Raw genomic sequence first — 22,640 nt, forward strand, 5'->3', positions numbered from 1 at the left:
CCAAATGATATGAGTTTACACTGATACAGGCCATCTTGCATTACAAAAGCCGAAACTGTCTTCACTCTTTTAACTTTGTCCACTCCAGTCCAACACCAGCTCCTCCACATCTTCGCTCTTTCGGACAAAGGTACCTTCCGGTATCCTCTGAGCAAGTTCAACTTAGAAATAAAAGTTGCTTGTCCCATTTTTTCAATACAATCTTCCAAATGTGGAATCGATATGCATCAGTCTTTGTAACTGCATTGACTTTGCGATAGTCCACACATAAAGGAAAGCATACCAAATGTCATCTTCATTATCCTAGCTACCTGTGACTCCACTTTCAAGGAGCTATGAACCTGCACTCCAAGGTTTCTTTGTTCAGCAACACTCCCCAGGACCTTACCCTTAAGTGGATAAATCCTGCTCCGATTTGCCTTTCCAAAATGCAGCACCTTGCATTTTTCTGAACTAAACTCCATCTGACACTCCTCGGTCCATTGGTCCACCTGATCAAGATTCTACTGTACTCTGAGGTTACCTTCGCTGTCCACTACACCTCCAATTTTGGTGTTAGCTGCAAACTTACTAACTATATCTCCTATGTTCATTTCCAATTCCCCAGGACCTGATCAGGTGTACCCCAGAATTCTGTGGGATTGCTGAATAGGCTAGGGCTATTTTCCCTGGAGCATCAGAGGCTGAGGGGTGGCCTTATCGAGATTTATAAAATCATGAGGGGCATGGATAGGGTAAACTGACAATCTCTTCATGGAGTGGGGGAGTCCAGAACTCCAAGGGTGAGAGGGGAAAGATATGAAAGGGACCTGAAGGGCACCTTTTCACAGAGGGTGGTACGTGTATGGGATGAGCGGCCAGAGGAAGTGGTGAAGGCTGGTATGATTGCAACATTTTGAAAGGCATCAGGATGGATATATGAATAGTAAGGGTTTAGAGGGATCTGGGCCAGGTGCTGGCAAATGGGACTAGATTAGGTTTGGTTATCTGGTCAGCATGGATGAGTTAGACCAAAGGGTCTGTTTCGGTGCTGGATATCTCTCTCACTTTATGATAGGACTTTAACATGGTATTTTAATTTCCTATTTTCTCTCTGCACAGAGACCTGATAAGTATTTGTGGAATTTTTGTTTTTAGTTCTACACCAGTTCTCTACTTTTTGAATTCTGAATAAGTTAAATTACTTCCATGACCTGTGTTTAAATTTGTTAACCTGTTCCATTTCATCTCTTTGCTCTTCTACCCCATTCAGTTTCTTTCTTCCCATGCCATGAAACCGCTTTGCATCAACTTATCTAAAGTTTATTCATTTTAATTGTTTAATTGGCACCTTTTCTCATTTCTTTCCCAATTATGTTGCAGTTCTCACCAGTTGATGGATATAGCATCCTCTCCCCTTCTCAAAGCCCTGACCCTCTGAAGAACCACTGGACCTGGAAATGTTAACTCTGCTTTCTCTCCACAGCCTTTTCAATTCTGCTGTTGTTTAACTATCAACCTTTTTAACGTTAAACTTTGATTATCTGGATGTGAACTGGATAGTCGGTGAAAATGTAAGTGGGCAGCAGCGTAAACTGTGAATTGATTATGACAAACACTGGAACTGGGCCTATGAGAGGAATGCCATTGCAAGACCGGAATCTCCAATGAGAAAATGATAGAGAATTTCTTTCCTGGTTTAGGTTGTGGATCTATGCTTAATGAATGCGGTGAAGTTGAGGTTGATGCCATTATCATGGATGGGAAAAGCCTTGATACAGGAGCAGTTGCTGCTGTCAGAAATATAGCCAATCCAACCAAGCTCGCTCGCCTGGTTATGGAACAGGTAGAGTTTACTCCTACAATATAGTTGTTACACACCTTTCCAACCGAGAACACAGGGCTAGGCAATGCTTATTACCTCATTGTAGGAGAAAATAATTATCTCTGACAATTTGTGCACTTCAGCTGTTATATAAAACGTGGCTCTGTAGCCTGTGATGAGAAATCAGACTGAGCTCTCCTCATGTTCCCAACCACACTGGACATCAGTCTGAAACTGCTGTAGGCTTGGCTTTATTTAATTACATTGTACAATAACAAAATTCCAACAGTATTTCATTGAGTGTGAGAATGCTGAGAAGCCTGAAGTCATGATAAGAATTTTTGCTTCATTAGCTCATTTTCTATTCCTCAGCCTGGTTTCAGTGCAACCGATATCCTGTTGTTACTCACCTTGCCCCTGTAGAGGGCCATGATGCTCTTAATCAAAGGGCACAAAGTTTAGATGTGATGTTTCATAAATGGAATCTGTCTGCTGAACCCCAAGATCATCATTTCAGCAGGACCTACTTCAACATGAGCAGTGGCTGGAGTCGCCCACATCTGCACAATGAAGCAATTTTTTAAAGAAAAACTTGCCCTTTAAACATGTCCATTTTGTTGACACTTTTTTTTTTCTTATTGCGCATGAATATCTTGTCTGTCACTGAATCCACCTCCAGTTCTACTTGTGGCAACAGTTTCCACAATAGAATGCATGGTTCTATAATAATCAGGGCTATTAAGTTATGATGACCCCCTGACCTGTATTGCAGGTTGAATTTCAGTGACAATTGATAAGTTGCTATCTCTAAAGGCGAGCCAACAAGTCTGTCCAGGCTCGGCCTGTACGTGTTTTAAAGTGTATTCATGGGATGTGAAATCACTGGCTAACCCAGCATTTATTACTCATCCCTAATTGTCCACACAGCAGTTTAGAATCGATCACATTGCTGTGGATCTGAAGTCATGTGTCAGACAGCCGGTTAAGAATGGCAGATTTTCTCTCCTTAAAAGGTATTATTAAATTATTTTTTTGTTCTAATGACGATCAATGGTTAGTAATCAACCAGTTTTAGATTCGAGGTTCAACATGGTTGGTAAAACATGGAAAGCTCACTGGTTGCTCTCTAGATTTTTACTGAATTCAAATTTCAGCATCTATCATGATAGACAGCATTTGTCAGAAATGTTGCCATTCTGATTAGGTCTTTCTGTTTGTACATTCAAGGTTTCACATCTCTACTTGAAGAATGGGGAAATATCCCAACTATCAGTTCTATTTCCATCAATGCCACTGGATTACATTTAAAGACCAATCACTTCTGCTGTTTGCGGGATCATGCTTTTTTTATTCATTTTGACCTGTTGAGTGGCACAGTAAATGTGACTACTTCAGGAGCAGCTAATCTGTTTGAAATACCTTGAATATCTGAGGATGTGATAAGGTTCTAAATAACAGCAAGTTCTCTCTTACTTTTCCTTCATTTTCTCTCTCTCATTCATCCCAAATGAATTGAAGTCGGGAGCTCCACTGGGAGGGAGATTTCAGTCTGGTGGCCTGTCACTCTGAAGCCAGTTCTGTAACTCAATGTTGCAGAGCTGCCATTAATGGAGTGGGGGATAGAAACAATTCAGTAACAAATTTTAAATTGATATACCGTTCAACGAAGCTCCGTCCTTTTGTGTAGGAGATGGGTTCTTCTGACACGTTGTCCCTCCCAATGCGCCATGATATGTGGCGATAGAACTTAGAGAGAGAGAGAGGAAAGAGCAGTTGGACAGACAAAAGAGTGGATGACGATCAGCCTGGGAGAGTGAACAGCTAATAATGGGGACAATTAATAGCTAACAATGGGTTGCGTTTAATAGTTAGACCATTTGATAACAAGTTGAAACTTTATTGCTGGAACAGCACAGCAGGTCAGGCAGCATCCAGGGAACAGGAGACTCGACGTTTCGGGCACAGGCCTTTCCTGAAGAAGGGCCTGTGCCCGAAACGTCGAGTCTCCTGTTCCCTGGATGCTGCCTGACCTGCTGTGCTGTTCCAGCAATAAAGTTTCAACTTTGATCTCCAGCATCTGCAGACCTCACTTTCTCCATTTGATAACAAGGCCTGGTGTGTGGTGGTTGGGCTAAGAACAATGGAAAGAGTGCCCCTGACCTGGAGAAGATGAATGGCGTTTAGAGAAGCTGTTCAGGTAAGGATAAGCTCAGCCAGGTGGAGGAGGGTGCTGGTGGAAGGGGACAGTTCAGGCCATTTTTCCAAGAAGAAGCAGAGAGCCCTGAGACCAGGGGATGAATGGGTAAAGAATTGCTCGTCCATGGTATAGGGAAGATGGCCAGATCCTGTAAACTGAAACTGATGTAAAGCATCAGAGAAAGTGTGGCTATAAGTGGGTAGGGGCTGAACAAGGGGAGAAAACCTCTACACTCCATAAGCCCCATTTCTGCCACCTCCAAATGCCATCACCAAACACACATTCCCGTCCACTCCCCTCCCCTGTCAGGCTTCTGCAAGGACCATTCCCTCTGGGACACTCTGGGAATGAAGGAGGAGTGGACCAACTCTCCCACAGCACCTCTCTCTGCAACCCCAGAAGATGGAACACCTGATCATTTGCCACTTCCATCCTCAGTATCTAAGGGCCTAAACACACCTTCCAGATGAAGCAGCGCTTCACTCTGCGCTTCACTCCATCTCGTTTACTGCGATCACTGCTCAAAATGTGATCTGCATTGCATTGGGGAAATGATGCATGGACTGGGTGACCGTTCTGCAGAACACCCACGTTCTGTCTGCAAAACAAAAGTCCCTGAGCTTTCAGTTGCTTGCTACTTCACCATCCCACCTTGCTGCCTGCCTCTGGATTGCTGCACAGTTCCAGAACAGTGCCTCATTTTCTACTCTGGAGCTCTCCAGTCTTCTAGACTCTCCTGAGTTCAACAATTTTAGAGCTTGAGGCACCTTCTCCCCTGTCCTATCCCAACCCCCACACACACCAGGCCTTGTCCTTGCACGGGGTAAAAACAATGACTGCAGATGCTGGAAACCAGATTCTGGATTGGTGGTGCTGGAAGAGCACAGCAGTTCAGAAGATAGACAGGTAGGACAAGTCATGGGGACAGTGCTGAGCTGGAAGAAAGAGCTTCAGGGCAGCAGTACATAACCCCAACCCCCCCACCCTCCTCCCTGACCTATCACCTTCATCCCCTCCCCCACTCACCTATTGTACTCTATGCTACTTTCTCCCCACCTCCACCCTCCTCTCACTTCTCTCTCCACCCTTCAGGCTCTCTAACTGTATTCTTCATGAAGGGCTTTTGCTCGAAACGTCGATTTTACTACTCCTCGAATGCTGCCTGAACTGCTGTGCTTGTCCTTGCACGGTCTGCTATTACACGCAACCTGTTATTATCCATTTAATTTATCCTCTTATTTCTGTTTATTTTCCCAGGCTGATCCACTTCTCTGTTCAACTGTTCATCTTTCTCTTTGGGCTCTATCTCCATGTTTACTCCCAATCCCCCTGGTCCCCTTTCCTATTTTCTTTTTGCATAGAAAAGAACCTTTTTCTAGCTCTGTGAAAGAGTCACTGGATCCAAATCGTTAAATTTTGATTTCTGTCTGCAGCCGCTGCCAGATATGCAAAAGTTTACCAGCAAATTCTGTTTTTGTTTGTGATTTGTTTAAATAAATGCTGATTGGAAGCTGCTGCTGCTGTTCTAGACCAATCATGTGATGCTGAGTGACCGAGGGGCATCGCGATTTGCTAAAACAGTGGGGTTTCCAGAAGTCCCAATGGAGGCTTTGATTACGGAACGTTCGAGGAAACGATGGCAGCAAAGCCTGCAGGCAGCTTCCACCCCAGTGGATTCACAAATGTAAGTGCATTTAGTTCAAACTTATTTTGTTTATTAACTTTATACCTTGGACAGAATCCTGTATAATTACTTTTATTGACTTCCGTATCATTATGGTTCTAGGGTTTTAGTCTGGGTTCATTTGACATCAGTGAGCCTTTGTTACAATATGTTAATTGTTTGAATCAAATTCCCTATTACCTTCCCCATTTTAATGTAGTGTTATATGTGGAGCTGGAGCATGATTTTCTGTATTCCCATATTCGGAATCTGAGCAGAAAAGCATGAAGAAGCACTAGGTTGGGTTGTGGCCAGAACTGTTTTTACACTTGGATGTTACTCGTTAACCCTCCGTTTGCCAAAAGCAGTCGTGTTCACAACAGTGTTTATCACGTTGTACAGAGATCCTCCGAACACGGTCACCCGGGCATGTGATATCAAAGTTAATCACCTTTACTTGCAGTAACCAGCAGTTTCCTTCTGCTGTGTTAAAGTTTAGTCACCTCCAGACCTGAGTTGATTTGCTGTTCACAGGCCTGCGTAAGGAGGGCTGATCAACGTAGTCTGTTCAAAGGTCAGGAGCAGAAAACCAATACAAAGAATAGCTTCAGTCAGTTGAGGGACGGTTTATTCGCTGGCATTGTCTGTGTAGTGTTGGGGAATATCCTATTCGAACTATGAATAGATTCCAGTTGTGCTGCTTAATTGCTCTTTCTTGTGAAAACTTTTATCTTTTGAGCTTATGGGACTAAAGCTGTGCAGAAACTTGAGCATAGCTTCAGTAAACCTGGCACTTCATGTCCTAAAGTTTGACTAACTGCGAGCAATATAATGTCATTATTGGAGCACTAACACTTGCTTCAGTTCAAGTGGATAAGTAAAGGTCATTTTAACCTAGTTGCCATGCTGAATTAGTTAAAATAACAAACGCTAAAGGTCTGTGTGCTAATAGGTGATATGATATGATTTCCAATCTGTTAAGCTTCTCTTTTGGCTAACGTAGTGACCATGGGACAATTGGTGCTGTTGCTTTAGACAGTTTTGGGAATGTAGCCTGTGCCACATCCACTGGAGGCCTAACCAACACCTTGGTCGGGCGGATTGGTGATACTCCCTGCATAGGTAAGCTATTCCTCTTGTTTCTTGCATGGTATCCCTAACTTATCTGCCTTCACATGCTGTATCTATAGTCACAGAGCAAGAGAAAACAACTTCCATTCACTGAGGGTGGGGGAAAGGGGAAGTTGGAGAGAGCTTGAAGGAGAGTGGGGGAGATGTGGAGGTCAATGAGCTGGAGGAAGCAGCGGAAATTGAAGGGTTGTTGAATGGGGGAAGAATAGGGAATGGGGCTGAATTCCACCTGAGGAGATGGAGAAGAGGGACACTTGGAGGGAAGTACTATGTGGAGCCAAATCCCCTTTTATCAACTATCATTCTTCTATCAAGTACATCCACTCGTCGTTCATCAAGTTTTTTTCTTTCTATAAATGGTTTCTGTCAAACCTTTCCTTCACTTACTCTGCTGTAAGAAGAATATTCCCAGCTTCTCTTGGTTCCAACTATTTTTGTTGTAGTCCTTAATCCTCAATACCATTTCAGTAAATCCCCTTTTGTTGCTTTGCCATTCGTCCAATATTATGTTACCCCACATTGAATAGCATTCTCTGACTGGGATCTAACCAAAGATTTTTCGAAATATGGAGAAAATGTTCTCTGCATATGGAAATATGTTCTCTGCATCTATTCACTCCGTCATAATGTCAGAAGTGAGAACATTTGCTGATGACCATACAATATTCAGCAGTATTTGCAGCTCCTCAGATACTGAACTAATCCTTGCCAATGCAGCAAGACTCGGTCAATGTCCAGATGCGGGCTGACAAGTGGCAAGTAACATTTGTGCCACATATACCAGGTATGTGAAGACCATCTCCATGAAGAGAGAATCTAACCATCATCCCTTGATTTTCAGTGATATTACTATCACTGATTCTCCTCCTATCAACATCCGTGGGTTTATCATTGACTAAAAACTGAACTGGACTAGCCATATAAATGCTGTGGCTACAAAGGCAGATCAGGAATCTTGCATTGAGTAACTTGCCTTCTGAAACCCCAAAGTCACTCTCTGCAAGTTTCAGTTCAGGAGTGTGGTGGAATCCTGCCCACTGCTCTGGAGCAATGCAACTCCCAACAACAACAAAGAAGCTTGACATTGTCCTGGACAAAACAGCCTGCTTGACTGGCACCACATCCACAAACATTCACTCCAACCATCAGTAGCAGCAGTGTGAACCATCTACAAGATGCACAGCTGAAATTCACAAAGGCTTCTTAGACAGCAGTGACCAAACTCATGATCACTTCTGTCTGGAAGGATAAGAGCAACTGATGCATGCAAGTTCACTTCTAAGAAGCATGGTGGCTCAAGTGGTCAGCACTTGAGGACTTCGGTTCAATTCTAGCCTCTGGTGATTGGCTGTCTGTGTGAAGTTTGCATGTTGTCCCTGTGTCTGCATTGGATTTCCTCCCACAGTCTAAAGATGTGTAAGCCATGGGAAGTGAAGGGTTACAGGGATAGAGTCTGGGTGTGATTCACTTCAAAGGGTTGGTGTGGACTTGATAGACCAAATGGATTCTACGATTCAAGCCACTCACCATCCTGTCTTGGCAATATCATGCTGTCTCTGGGTCAACATCCTGGAATTCCCTCCCCAGTGGCCCAGTTGAAGCAGGAGTAGTCAGTGTGTTGGAGATAGACATGTGCTGCAGACAGCTCACCATCTTCTCAAAGGCAACTAGGGAATAATTGCTCTCCCAGCCTGTGACGCCTGGATGCTATGAATAAATTAAACAAAGCTTGAGTAGCCAAGCATCCAGTACTTCTTTTGTAACTGTCTTTTGTCTTGCCTTATATTTTGTTTTACAGAACTGACTTGTCTTCTTTCCTGCCCTTTCCCCACTTTGTCCCCTTCAAGTGGTGCCATTTATTTTAGTACTGCCTTTCATAACAATGTAAGAAATAGGAGCAGGAGGAGCTGGTTCAGCCCTTTAGATCCACACTGTAGGCTCCAATGGAATACAAGCTCAGTCTACCTAATCCTTAGTCACAGGACAATCCTTCCACTCCAGAAATTAGTTTGTGGATCCATGGCTGCATTCTTCTTGCTCTTCCCACCAAAATGTCCCACTCTACATTTCTCTGGATTGGGTTTAATGAGGGAGTTTCACCAGCCTGTCTTTGACCATGTCTTTCCCCATTTTTATTACGCTGTCTCTGACTCTGTGCCTCTTAACGATCAATCTTTCCCTGATTGCACTTTTCTCCATTTCACTGGTCTGTTTCCAACCCTGTAATGTGGAAATTTCACTGCTCTGTAAAACTTCACTTCTATTCACTGAATACAAAAAATAATCTGGAGTTATCTTCCCCATATCACTGAATATTTTATGTTTCTAATCTTTTGATGCAAATTTGTACATTTTTAAGTCCATCCAGAATCCCCTTGCACAAGACAAGGTAACATCAGGCCTCCCAGTCAGTGGCAAAAGCAAAATTCTACAAATCCTGTAAATCATAGAATCCCCACAATGTGGAAAGCACATCAAGTCTGCACCAACTATCCTTGCAATATGCATTTAGCATGGTCAACCCACCTAACCTGCACATCTTGAGCCTCTGGAAGGAAACTGGAGCACCTGGCAGAAACCCAAGTCCCTGGCACTGAGGCAACAGGACTAACTACTGAGCCACTGTGCCACCCAAATCTAAAATAACCAGCATGTGTAGAGAGAGAGGCAGAATTTAGGTTACAGCTCGGGATCCTTTTTCAGAATCGCTATTCCAACCTGCGGAGTATTTTTAGTTTCTGGTTTGATCTCTCTATGTATTTATTTGGAAATACAAGCTTTCAGAGTGCTGCTCCTCCAAGTAACTAGCATAGGAGTAGTGCTTCGAAATCTAGTACTTACAAATAAACCTGTTGGACTATAACCTGGTGTTGTGATTTTTAACTTTGTCCACCCCAGTCCACCTCCGGCACATCAGATATTCTTAGACTCTGATTAAACTCTGAATTGTACGTGAAAGGGAACAGCTCAGAGCTGGGATTCTAACTCCGACCTGAGATCTTCCTGGGAGTTTGAGTTCAGGTGAGGAATTTTGGGGGACAGACAGCTTTGAGATTTGGGGCTTTGGTACTTTTTGTAGCTCTTTGAATCATCAACCCTTCAAGACCAGATGAGTTGCAGAAGCTTTTGCTGTGTTGTTATTATATGTGTTATGCCCCAGCAGACAGATCAAATCCTCCAGCCCCAGCTCAACACTCAATGATTAATTCATGGAATTACTTTTAATGAAATCTTTAAGATCTTGTGCTACCAGTTTGATATAGCAGTTGCTTTTTTTTTGAGCAGGAAGTGGTGGCTATGCTGATAACCAGAGTGGAGCAGTCTCTGCCACAGGAAAAGGAGAGGCAATTATGAAGGTTACCCTCGCCAGACTGATTGTGTTTTACATGGAACAAGGTAGTCCAATTTTTATACTATAGGACAATACTCAAGCCATAAGATCACATCTTTGGTTAATTTTAGGACTTTGATCCTTTAAATCCTCAAGATGACATCAGAAAGGTTAGGCTGGGTCCTATTCATGTTTTTGATTTGATTTATTATTGTCACGTACTGAGGTACACAGAAATGTATTGTTCTATGTGCTATCCAGGCAAATCCTATCTTATGTGTACATCAGGGTAATAGAGCAGAATGCAGAATATGGTGTTACAGTTGGAGAAGGTGCAGAGAAAGACCAAACTTGATACATGTAAGGTTGGTTCAAATATCTTCACGCTGTCACGCTGATTCCAGTATGCCACTGAAGTTTGGCCACTATTCCAATTGAGCCCTCAAGCAGTAATGACGAAAGGACATTAACTCTGTTTTTCTCCATGGATGCTACCTGATGTAAGCATTTCCATTATTTTCTGCTGTTATGAAGTTGAAAGTGTGTACTGGGGATGATTTAGCAGGATCCAAGGTGGGAGTGAAACCTTTGTTGTAGAGAAGCCAAAGGAGGACCAGGGAACTGAGAAGTTGAAATAAAAATACTCTGGAATTTTCCCAGATTGTGTAGTAACAAGATCACACTAGCATAAGTTACAGCACGAAGCAAAAACTAAAGAAAGATGAAGTAATTGAGTTTTATATAGCCGTCACCCTATTTGACATAATGGTGCAGGAAAAACCTGAACAGGCAAAGGGCCAGGCAGAAACGTTTAGTCCTGAAAGGCTAATGGACTTAAAACAGAAAGACGAGACATTAAAAGATATACATGTTGATGCGTACTCAGAAAAGGAGTCCGAGCATATTTGAGGGTTATTCTTTTAAAGATAGAATCCCAAGATGAAAATGGAGACCACTGCAGGTTGGTTAGTGCAGAGGAAAAGTGAACCAAAGTGCACCAGATTGTGTTGCCAGTAGCTTACAGACAGGTGGTGTTTCTGGTAGCACATGAACTATCTGTAGGAGGTCACCTTGGGGTATGAAAGACTCAGGCTAAGGTACTAAATCGTTTTATTGGCCTGGAGTGCGCAAGACTGTGGTTTACGTTTGCCATACATGCCAAATAGTAGATAAGCCACAGGCAGAAGTGAAATCAGCACCTTTTGCTGTCATTTCCCTCCGAACCTTTCATGCAGGCTATGATTGATTGTGTGGGTCCCTTCCTAAAATAGAACTAAAAGTGAGAACTAGTACTTGTTAACCATAGTGGATGTGTCCACCAGATTTCTGGAGGCAATTCCATTACGGAGTAGTAAGGGGGCAAAAGGGGTAGTGTAGGAGTTAGTAACTTTCTTCACATGGTATGGGCTACCCAGAGAGGTTCAGTCAGACCAAGGCTAATTTTACTGCTCGGCTGTCTATGGAAGTCATGGATAGCTTAGGCATACAGCACTATAAATCCTGTGCATATCATCCTGAATCCCAGGGAGCATTGAAAAGGTGGTATCAGACCCTGAAGACCATGTTAAGAGCGTACTGTCTGCATTACCTGAATGATTAGCAAAAAAAGTATCCCATTCGTATTGTTTGCCATGAGAGATGCCCCAAACAAATCTACTCAGTTTACTCCCTTTGAGTTAATAATCGGACATGAAGTAAGAGGCCTTTCAAAAATAATTAAAGAGAAACTGACGGGACCGAAGTCAGAGATCTCACACTTGGATTTTGTATTGGAAGTGAGGGAGAGATTAAATCGGGTAGGTGAGTTAACTAAAAAGCACCTGAAGAGGGCACAGCTTAGGATGAAGCAGGTGGCAGATAAAAACTTTGAAATTCAGATGTTTTCCCGTGGGGATGACTTATTAGAATTGTTACCAGTGGTAGGTGATCCCTTCAAAGCCTGGTTTAGTGGAGAAAAAAAATTGAGTCAGGTAAACTATCTGGTAAAGATGCAGGATTGGAAAAAACTGTATCAGGAATGTCATGTATGTCATGTCATGTGAATATGACATTATAATAAGGTTTCACCTAATCAAGAAAGGGAACTGAAGAAAGAGGTGTTAGTTACTGCCCTGCAGAGTGAGGAATTAAATCCAAATGTCGTGGAGTTTGATGTACCTCAAAATACGTTAAATAATGAGAAAGTACTTGAGTGAGATAGGTTAGTGAACTATCTGTCGCAGGAGCAAAGAATGCAGTTGGAAGGTTTGTTGTAGTGGTATGAGGACATATGCAGGAATAAGGTGGGGATGACTAATGCTGTTGTGCATGAGGTAGAAGTAGGGAATGCTGTTCCAATAAAACAACACCCCTACAGGCTTAATCCTTTCAAAGCCGCACAGGTCCAGAAAGAAGTGGATGCGATGCTCAACAAACAGAGTCAAAGCACCGCCACCACCGCCCTCTGTCTTCTACCTTTGAGCCAATTCTGTATCCATATGGCTTGTTCTCCCTGTATTCCATGAGATCTGACCTTGCAACCAGTCTCCCATGGGGAATCTTGTCGAACGCCTTACTGAAGTTCACATAGGTCATGTCCACCGCCCTGCCCTCCTCAATCCTCTTTTTACTTTTTCAAAAAGCTCAATTTGTTTGTTTCCACTCCTGGTTTATCTTTCCTCCTTGGCACTTGTGTTTGTTCTATTCATTGTCAATTATTATTGTTTACACTTTTTTGCACTTAGCAGGTTTTTAAAACATTGCCATAAGTGCTCAAGTTTTCTATTAACCTTGAAAATCTGAAGCCGGCTCATGATAGTTTTCACTATAACCATTCCACTGGTGATTTATTCTCCTCTTCTTTCTTCTCTTGAACTGAGCCATACTGTGAGGCCACAATCCAGTCCTAGATTCTGAGAAAGTGTTCATAGACCTTCTCATTGATATTCACCCATCCTAGTGATGAAGGTGTCAGGAATTCCAGGATATTAATCCAGCCGAATGAAGGAACTAAATAGCATGTCCATACTGGGATGGCATGTCTTTTTTCCTATTGATGTAGGATATGGAGTTGGTTGGTGCTGTTGAATTACATTTTTAGTGAGTTGCTGTAATGCCTGCTTTTCCCTATAATTCCTGATTCCCTTACTGATTAACTTCAATCTGTCTTGACATTGAATTTTCTTAAAGCCCTCTGTGGTGTTGTATAGAAAACACTTCCATTTATCACCTCAAAAGGCATTCCTCGAATTCTAAGGCTTCTCTCATGTTTTTGGGCTTTTAAGAAAATTCAAGGTCAAGACAGATTGAAGTTAATCAGTAAGGGAATCAGGCATTATGGGGGAAAAAGCAGGCAAGTAGATTTGAGGGTTATCTCATCAGCTATGATCCCATAGACTGGCAGAGCAAACTCTTCTTGGGTTTTATCCGAATCAATGAAAGGTTACAACCTGAAATGTTAACTCTGTTTCTCTGTCCACTGATGCTGTCTGATTGCTAAATGTTTCCAGAATTTTCTGTTTTTATTCCTGGCAGCCTGAGGCGATGTTGACCAATCTTATTTGTTTGGTTTCCTTGACGCTATACTCTACTCAGCAGTCTTGGAAGTTGATAACAATTATTCTCAAGTTTCTTCTAGCATTCTCTGGGCCCTTCTCCCCGACTTCTTCTTTTCAGGAAAATAATCTCTCTTTATCTATCCTCACTATAAACATCTCAGATCGCCATTGATCAAGCTGATGCAAATCTATTTTATGTAACCTGCCCTCATCATTTAACCCAGAGTCATTCTGCTGGTTCTGTATTGCACTTCACCCATGCTGCAGTGTCTAATTTGGTACAGTATCCCAGTTGAAGTTTGTATATCTGCAGCGTAGTACTTTCCACGTCCAAGTCTCGGATGAATAATGGTCACTCGGGCACCTCCTCGAGGATAACCAGGACCCCATAAAAGCTGGAATAACGGCATTGAGAAGGCCAAGATCATTAAAAAATCCTTTTAAAAAGGATACATTGTTTTGAGAAATGAGAGTTAAGTACTCATTTGAAAACCAAAACAACTGCAGATGCTTTAAATCAGAAACAAAGACCAAAATTCCCTTAAAGCTCAGCAGGTACAGCAGCAACTGTGGACAGAAATCAGAGTTAACGTTTCTGGTTGAGTGACCCTTCCTCAAAACCTCGAAGGTTTTTTGTATCTGATTAATCCAGCACAGGTTAATCAGCATGTCTTCTTTCACAGGCACTTGTATTTTTGTTGAAGTCTTATGCTGCAAAGGGTGGGTGGTCTTTCATTTCTGTGCTAGTTGCTACTAATTGCAGGAAGTGATTTTATTATGATTGCAGCAATGAGTTAAGCTAGTATTCTGATTTATATTAATTACTTTTTATTAATTTGCGGGATGAGGGCATTTCTAGCTAGGCCAGCATTTTTTTTTTAAACATAGAATCCCTACAGTATGGAAACAGGCCCTTCCACCCAACAAATCCACACTGACCCTCCATCCAGATCCATTCCCCTATCCTATTACTCTACATTTCTCCTGGCTAATGCACCTAACCTACGCATCCCTGAACACTATGGGCAATGTAGCATGGCCAATTCATCTAACTTGCACATCTTTGGACTATGGGAGGAAACCGAAGAACCTGGAGGACATCCATGCAGACACAGGGAGAATGTGCAAACTCCACACAGTTACCCGAGTCTGGAATTGAACCCGGGTCCCTAACGCTGTGAGGCAGCAGTGCTAACCACGGAGTCATTGCCTATCCCTAATTGCCTGAAGGAAGTTAAAATCTTGTCAACCACATTGCTATGGGTCTGGAGTCTTATCGGCCAGACCAGATAAGGATGGCAGTTTCCTTCCCTGAGTGAGCCAGATGGATTTTTTTTTTTCCCGACAATCAAAGATATATTCATGGACTGTTAACTTTTTTTTAACCTTTTGGAAACCACAAGGTCAATTTGAGGTCATTGAGCTAACTGATTTCATATAAAAATGATAATATTTAATGTGTATTTGCCTTTATTACTTAATCCTCAGCTACTGAATCACAGTCATATAAATAATGCACCATGGTCTACTGACTGGCCAGTTTAAAGTTGGTTGTGGAAACATTTTGCAGTTTTTACTCACACAGCCATAAAGGAAAAATATCCAGAACTGAGAATATAATAAAGAACAGTCAGCCACAGGTGTCAAACTTTATTCAATTGTTCCTGTCATAACAGGATATGTATAATATCTGGACTTTTAAAATATATGTTAATAGTAAGCTTATGACTAAAGTGATTACATGGATTCAGGAAGGAAGTAGCAGAATGGATAGCAATATGGTTACAAACAAAAACTAAAGTTTAAAGTTACTTGCTCAGACTGGCAAAATGTGTTGTTCCATAGGGTACTAGTCCTGAAAGTAATTATGTAAAACAATTGTCTGGAGATGAGGGGTATAGCAATTATGTGGATGACAGGAAAATCGGGGTTATGGCTCATCCTGAGGAGGGTTGTGTGATAAAATAGCAGGATACAGGAAGGTTAGCAAAGTGGGAAAGACAGTAGAAAATAATTTGAAGAGGTAGTGTATTTACGTAGGAAGCTGCTTAGATATCTATTTAAAACTGAGAGGATTTCATGATGTGGATGTAAGGAAAAAAAGTAGTTCCTGCAGATAAGGAATAAAAATTAGATGACTTCAATGTAAGATGGTTACAATGATCAATAAGGAATCCGGGAGATATGTCTTCTCCAAAGAGCTTTCAGAATGTGGTGTTCAGTGCTATACGATGTAATGCAGAGAAATATTATAGGTGCCTTTAAGGGCGCATTCTCTAAGTCCATGAGAAGAAAAGAAACCTGAAGGATATATAGAGGTACAGATGAAGTGGAGTGAATAAGCCCCTTATGGAGCTTTAAGACTCTAAGTAGCTGAGCCTAATAACCTTTGAAGTCAATCATTCACATATTCTTTCCAATAAAAAAAAGTATATGTAAGTTTGGGTAATTTGTTTGCTTATCTGTTTCAACCCCACCCCACTCCCCCAAACATTAAAGAAACCTGAAGGATATATAGAGGTATAGATGAAGTGGAGTGAATAAGCCCCTTATGGAGCTTTAAGACTCTAAGTAGCTGAGTCTAATAACCTTTGAAGTCAATCATTCACATATTCTTTCCAATAAAAAAAAGTATATGTAAGTTTGGGTAATTTGTTTGCTTATCTGTTTCAACCCCACCCCACTCCCCCAAACATTAGGCATGTCACCAGCAGAGGCAGCTGATGCTGGGCTTCAGTATCTGAGGACCAGATTACAGAGTTATGCTGGAGTGATAGTCATCAACAACACAGGGGAGTGGGCAGCCAAGTTTACCACTAGTAATATGCCATGGGCTGCAGTGACTGGTGACACCATCTATTCTGGCATGGCTTTGGGAGAGGTCCATACTTCGGCCATTGAAGATATTTCCCTGTGAAGTCAGTACAGAGCATGAAGAGACACCCCAGGTACCCAGTCCTAGTCTCTATTGGATCATCTGTGAGTATCCTAATATCACTGGAGTTATTAGTAAAATTCACACTCACTTTTATAGTCCATTCTTTCTGTCTTACAGAGCAAGAAGATCTATGGTTTCATCCATGATTGATGCTAAGAAATCTGATTATGAACACAATGATCAGCTTCAGTAACCTTTAATGCGTGGTTATTGGAAATCCATCAGGCTTCCCTTATTTGATTGCAAGTCAGTGACCTCCCTGTGACCCTTGGGGTTTGAGTTTCAGTGAAGAAAGGACTTTGCTTCAGTTTCTTCCATTATTGAATACTGCTTAATAACATTGAGGTACCGGAAGACACCTGTGGTCCATGGAACATGAGCCAGGGACTTCAGGTTCAGAACAAAATAAAAGGAAACAGCGAATTAAACTACATTCTCAATCATCATATTTACCAGACAGGAAAGTTTGTGTTAAGTCCTGTTATGAAATTGAGGCTGTAATTTAACCTGTGATCTTATAACAATCAAATTAGGGTGCAACTAAGACTTCATTCACTGACTGGGAGATGGGAGTCCTTGGTGGACCAAGGCTGCACTCATCTGTTATTCAGTATCATCAAAACCAGTTACCTCTTGCAATTTATGGAATTTGGTATGTGCTAATTGACAGGTATGTTTTGCATAGAATACAATTGTGATTATAGCTCAAAAGGAATTAGCTAATGGGGAGGACTCTTAGGGGTAACCTGAAGTAGAATTACGGTACATATGCTTCTCTGTTCCTGTTTACCCTCACTCATCAGATCAAAGTTTGTGTTTTCTTTTGTAATGGCTGTTATGCTCCAGATTAGTGCTGAGCACAAATGACACCAATACTCATCAGGTTTCTGAAATAAATGGCATATTTTAGGTAAATGACATGATTTGTTTGGCTTTATAAATTTGGTTTTCAAGAGATTCTTTAAAGATTTGAAATTGAGAACGCAGTTGAAATCAAAAATGTCCTAGCAAATTTGAAATGTTTTACTTTAAATGTCATATAGGTCTTGTCATAAAGTCATAATCATACAGTGCAGAAAAGGTGTGATATTTCTTTTCAGTCCTTTAGCCAACTACTTCATTCAAATTGATATTGACTCTCCTACTTCATGAACTTCAACTTTGTCAGGAGCCTTTTTATGTGGCAGTTTTGACAAATGCTATCCAGAACACCCTCCAGTATATTCCCCTCATTAACCTTGACTGTTACTTCATGAAAAAATTCCATCAAATTAGTGAAGCACCAGCTGCCTTTTACAATGCATTTTGGCTCTCTGTGATTAACTCAAACATTTCCCAGGGTCTGTCAATTTTTGCCCTGATTGACATTTATAAAACCTGCCTCATCACTGACATTAAACTGACTAGCCTATAGTTACTGGGACTAAGCTGACATTTTTTTTGATCAAGGATTGGTAATGTCCACTTCTCTATCATCCTCCCCGAATCAAATGAAGACTGAAAGTTCAGTGAGCCATCTCTTATCTCCATATGCTGTTCCATTTGCAGCCTGGAATGATGAGTGGAGATGTTATCCCCAGACTTCTGGTCAATATTTACCCTTTAGGTATTAACACAGAAACCGATGATTTGTTCATTATTACATTGTGTTTGTGCAAGCTTGATGTTCCATTTCCTACAGCAACTATACTTTAGAAGCATTAATTGACTGTAAAGCAGTTTGAAAAGACCTATCATTATGTCAGATATTCTATAAATGCAAATCATTCTTTTTCATTGAGTAGCCAGAGGCAGTGAAAGTTAATGGGTCTTGTGAGTGACATGGAGTGAGTGAGAGGATGTGGGAAAATAACTAGGCGATGTTACAGAACAGTGAGATAAAATTATGCAACATGTTCAAATATTGTTTGATTGTTACTAAATTACCAATCTCAGTTTTGTTATTGTGTTGAAACATGTGATCACTGTACACATCCAAACAGTGGGGAAAAACAGAATCTCAGAATTGGCATAATGTAGGAGGCCATTCGATCCATCATGCTGCACAGAGACATTCTGACCATCACCTGGTGGTCAGCAGCTGATGAGGGTTGTCAAGCAACAACCAACCAAGGGACAATATAAGCAACCAGCCTGCACCTGATCGAAACTGTTTGATCACAAGATTATCACAGTCTACAATCTTAACTACCTTTAAATTTAAATTAAGACACTTACACCTCCAAAAATATTAGTAGTTCTCATGATTAAGGCAGAATCTTTATATGTTATTTATCAAGTTTGTCCTCCTGCATAGAAGCCAAGCCTTTTCAGTACATCTACAACATTAACCCTAATTCTCACAGTGACTATATTATGTCCTTCCCTTACTCAAAAAAAAAAGTGTAAATCCAGTCTGACCAAATCTGCCTCTGTGACTAACGACCATGTTAACTAACCTAAGCGAAAGAAGACTAAACCTATGATCCATCAAGCCAGGTTTGATTCTGATCCCGTATTACCATCAGCTGGGATCATAAGTTTCATTGTCAACATGGCACAGTCAATGTCTCCCTGATCTCTCAAGTAAATGGAACTCAAATGGGTTTGATCATCAGTGGGCAAATTGCGGACTGCGGGGGGTTGAATGTGAAACACATTCATTTGATAAATTGCAAGGCAAGGGCTTGGATGAAGAGGAATTTGTTGTGTGTACAAGAAAATGTTCTGATTCAGTATATGGATGTACCTACTACAGAAGGTATAAAACTTGACCTACTCTTGGGAAATAAGGTGGGGCACTGAGGTGTCAGAGGGGGGCCAGCGACTATAATTCTATTAGTTTTAAAATAGTGATGGAAAAGGATCGTCTGGATCTAAAAGTTAGTTATAAATTGAAGAAAGACTAATTTTGATGGTATTGGGTAAGCACTTTCATATGTTATTGGAGGCGGATGTTTGCAGGAAAAGGGATGGTTGTAAAATGGAAGCCTTCAAAAAAATTAGATAACAAGAATCAAGAGAAGGTATATTCCTGTTAAGGTGAAAGGCAAGGTGGTAGGTGCAGGAAATGCTGGGTGACTGGAGAAATTGAGGTTTTGATCAAGAAAAAGAAGGAAGGCATATGTCGGGTATAGACAGCAGAGGTCAAGTGAAGCCCTCAAAGAGCATAAAGGCTGTAGGATTATATTTCCGAGGGAAATCATGGAGGGCAGCAAGGGGACATAGCTTTGGCAAATGGGGTTAAGGAAAATCCAAAGCCATTTTATAAATACATTTAAGGACAAAAGGGTAATTAAGAGATTTGGGCGCCTCAAAGATCAGCAAGGCCACCTATGTGTGGAGCCAAACAGATGGGGAGATACTAAATGAATATTTTGCATTGGTGTTTACTGTTAAGAAGGATATGGAAGATATCGAAAGTAGGAAAATAAACAGTGACATTTGAAAAATGTCTATATTACAGAGGAAGAGGTACTGGACAACTTAAAATGCATAAAGCTGGATAAATCCCCAGACCTGATCAGGTTTACCGTAGAGGTCTGTGGGAAGCTAGGGGCACTTGCTGAGAATTTGTATCATCAAAATCGGTGGGGTGCTGAAAGACTGGAGGTTGTCTAATGTGGTATCATTATTTAATAAGCTGAAAATGTGTTGCTGGAAAAGCGCAGCATCCAGGGAACAGGAGAATCGACGTTTCGGGCATAAGCCCTTTCCTGAAGAAGGGTTTATGCCCGAAACGTCGATTCTCCTGTTCCCTGGATGCTGCCTGACCTGCGCTTTTCCAGCAACACATTTTCAGCTCTGATCTCCAGCATCTGCAGACCTCACTTTCTCCTCATTATTTAATAAAGATGGTAAGGAAAATCCAGGGAACTATAGACCAGTGAGCCTGACATTGGTGGTGGGCAAGTGTTAGAGGGAATCCTGAGAGACAGTATTTACATGTATTTGGACAGGCAAGGACTGATTAGGGATAAGAGTCGCGAGTGTGGCGCTGGGAAAGCACAGCAGGTCAGGCAGCAACAAGGAGCAGGAAAACTGACGTTTCGGGCAAACCCTTCATCAGGAATGAGGATAGTCAAAATGGGCATGGGAAATCCTGTCTCACTAACTTGATTTGAGTTTTTTGAAGAAGTAACAAAGAGGATTGATGAGGGCAGAGCGGTGGATGTGATCCATATGGACATCAGTAAGGCGTTTGACAAGGTTCCCCATGGGAGACTGGTTAGCAAGGTTAGATCACATGGAGTACAAGGAGAACTAGCCATTTGGATACAGAACTGGCTCAAAGGTGGAAGACAGAGTGGTAGTGGAGGGTTGCTTTTCAGACTGGAGGCCTGTGACAAGCAGTGTGCCAAAGGGATCAGTGTGAAGTCCACTACTTTTTGCCATTTATAGAAATGATTTGGATGTGAATATAGGCGGTGTTGTGAGTAAGTTTGCAGATAGCATCAAATTTGGAGATGTACTGGACAGCGAAGAAGATCACCTAAGAGTAAAACAGGACATTGATCGAAGCGGCCAATGGGCTGAGGAGTGGCAGATGGAGTTTAATGTAGGTAAATGTGAGGTGCTGCATTTTCACAGAATCATAGAATCCTACAGTATGGAAACAGACCATTCAGCCCAACAAGTCCACAGTGGCCCCCCAAAACCTATCTCACCCAGACCCATTCCCCTATTCTATTTCTCTAGATTTCTCATGACTAATGCACCTAACCTACACACTCCTGAACACTATGGGCAATTTAGCATGGCCAATTCACCTAAAATGCAAACCTTTGGACTGTGAGAGTAAATCAGAGGACCCAGAGGAAACCCTTGCAAGACACAGGGAAAATGTGCAAACTCCACATAGACTTTCGCCTGAGGCTGGAATTGAACCTGGGTCCTGGTCCTGTGAGGCAGCAGTGCTAACCACTGTGCCACTAAAAGCCAAATCAGGGCAGGACTTCTACACTTAATGGTAAGGTCCTGGTGATTGTTGCTGAACAGAGAGACTTTGGAGTGCAGGTTCATAATTCTTTGAGAGTGGAGTTGCAGGTAGGTAGGATAGTAAAGAAGGCATTTGGTATGCTCCCCTTTATTGTTCAGAGTATTGAGTTTAGGAGCTGGGAGGTCATGTTGCAGCTATGCCAGATGTTGGTTAGACCACTTTTGGAATACTGTTTGGTTCTGGTCTCCCTGCTGTTGGAAGGATGTCGTGAAACTTTGAAGAGTTCAGAAAAGATTTACAAGTATGTTGCCAGCGTTGGAGAGTATTAGATGTAGGAAGAGGCTGAATAGGCTGAGGCTGTTTTCCCTGGAGTGTCGGAGGCTGAGGGATGACTTTGTTGAGGTTTTGCCAGGGTTGGAGGGTCTTAGCTATAGGGAGAGGCTGAATAGGTTGGGGCTGTTTTCCCTGGAGTGTCGGAGGCTGAGGGGTGACCTTATAAAATCATGAGGCGTAAGGATAGGGTAAATAGACAAGGTCTTTTTCCAGGGGTGGGGGAGTCCAGAACTAGAGGGAGTATATTTAAGATGAGCTGGAAAAGATATAAAATGGACCTAAGGGGCAAATCTTTCACGCAGAGGGTGGTGCGTGTATGGAATGAGCTGCCAGAGGAAGTAGTGGAGGCTGGTACAATTGCAACATTTAAAAGATATCTGGTTGGGTTTCTGAATAGGAAGGGTTTAGAAGGATTGGGGCTAATGCTGGCAAATGGACTAGATTTATTTAGGGTAGCTGGTCAACATGGATGTGTTGGACATAGTTCTATATTTTACAGCCCTATGAATCTATGTCACCTTCCACCATCATGCTTGTAATAGGAGCTTCACCCTTACTGGTGCTATCTCTCTTTACATTGGCAGGAGGATCATTAATAGCGAACATAGCTAAGACCATTAGCAAAATACAGTAATGGTTCATAGTTCCTTAAATGTAGAGTTGCAGGTAGACATGGTAGTGAAGAAGGTGTTTGGTATGCATGCCTTTATTGGTCAGTGTATTGAGTCGAGCAGTTGGGAGGTCATGTTGCGGCAGTACAGGACATTGGTTAGCTCAATTCTGCACTCA

General features: G+C 41.9%; 1 protein-coding gene across 3 annotated transcripts in view; it reads left to right on the forward strand.

Moving 5' to 3' along the window:
- asrgl1 (asparaginase and isoaspartyl peptidase 1) overlaps positions 1-17,518 on the forward strand; it is a 43,283-nt gene extending 25,765 nt beyond the window's left edge. For all 3 annotated transcript variants that reach the window (XM_043712188.1, XM_043712189.1, XM_043712187.1), the window contains exons 3-8: positions 1,683-1,825; positions 5,531-5,685; positions 6,668-6,786; positions 10,081-10,191; positions 16,362-16,610; positions 16,718-17,518. In XM_043712188.1, coding sequence (XP_043568123.1) covers positions 1,683-1,825; positions 5,531-5,685; positions 6,668-6,786; positions 10,081-10,191; positions 16,362-16,579 — 746 coding nt within the window. In that variant the 3' untranslated portion in view covers positions 16,580-16,610; positions 16,718-17,518. The remainder of the gene's footprint in view (positions 1-1,682; positions 1,826-5,530; positions 5,686-6,667; positions 6,787-10,080; positions 10,192-16,361; positions 16,611-16,717) is intronic.
- The last annotated feature ends 5,122 nt before the right edge of the window (positions 17,519-22,640 follow it).

The sequence above is a fragment of the Chiloscyllium plagiosum genome, chromosome 21 (assembly GCF_004010195.1).
Source record: "Chiloscyllium plagiosum isolate BGI_BamShark_2017 chromosome 21, ASM401019v2, whole genome shotgun sequence".
Classification (NCBI taxonomy): domain Eukaryota; kingdom Metazoa; phylum Chordata; class Chondrichthyes; order Orectolobiformes; family Hemiscylliidae; genus Chiloscyllium; species Chiloscyllium plagiosum.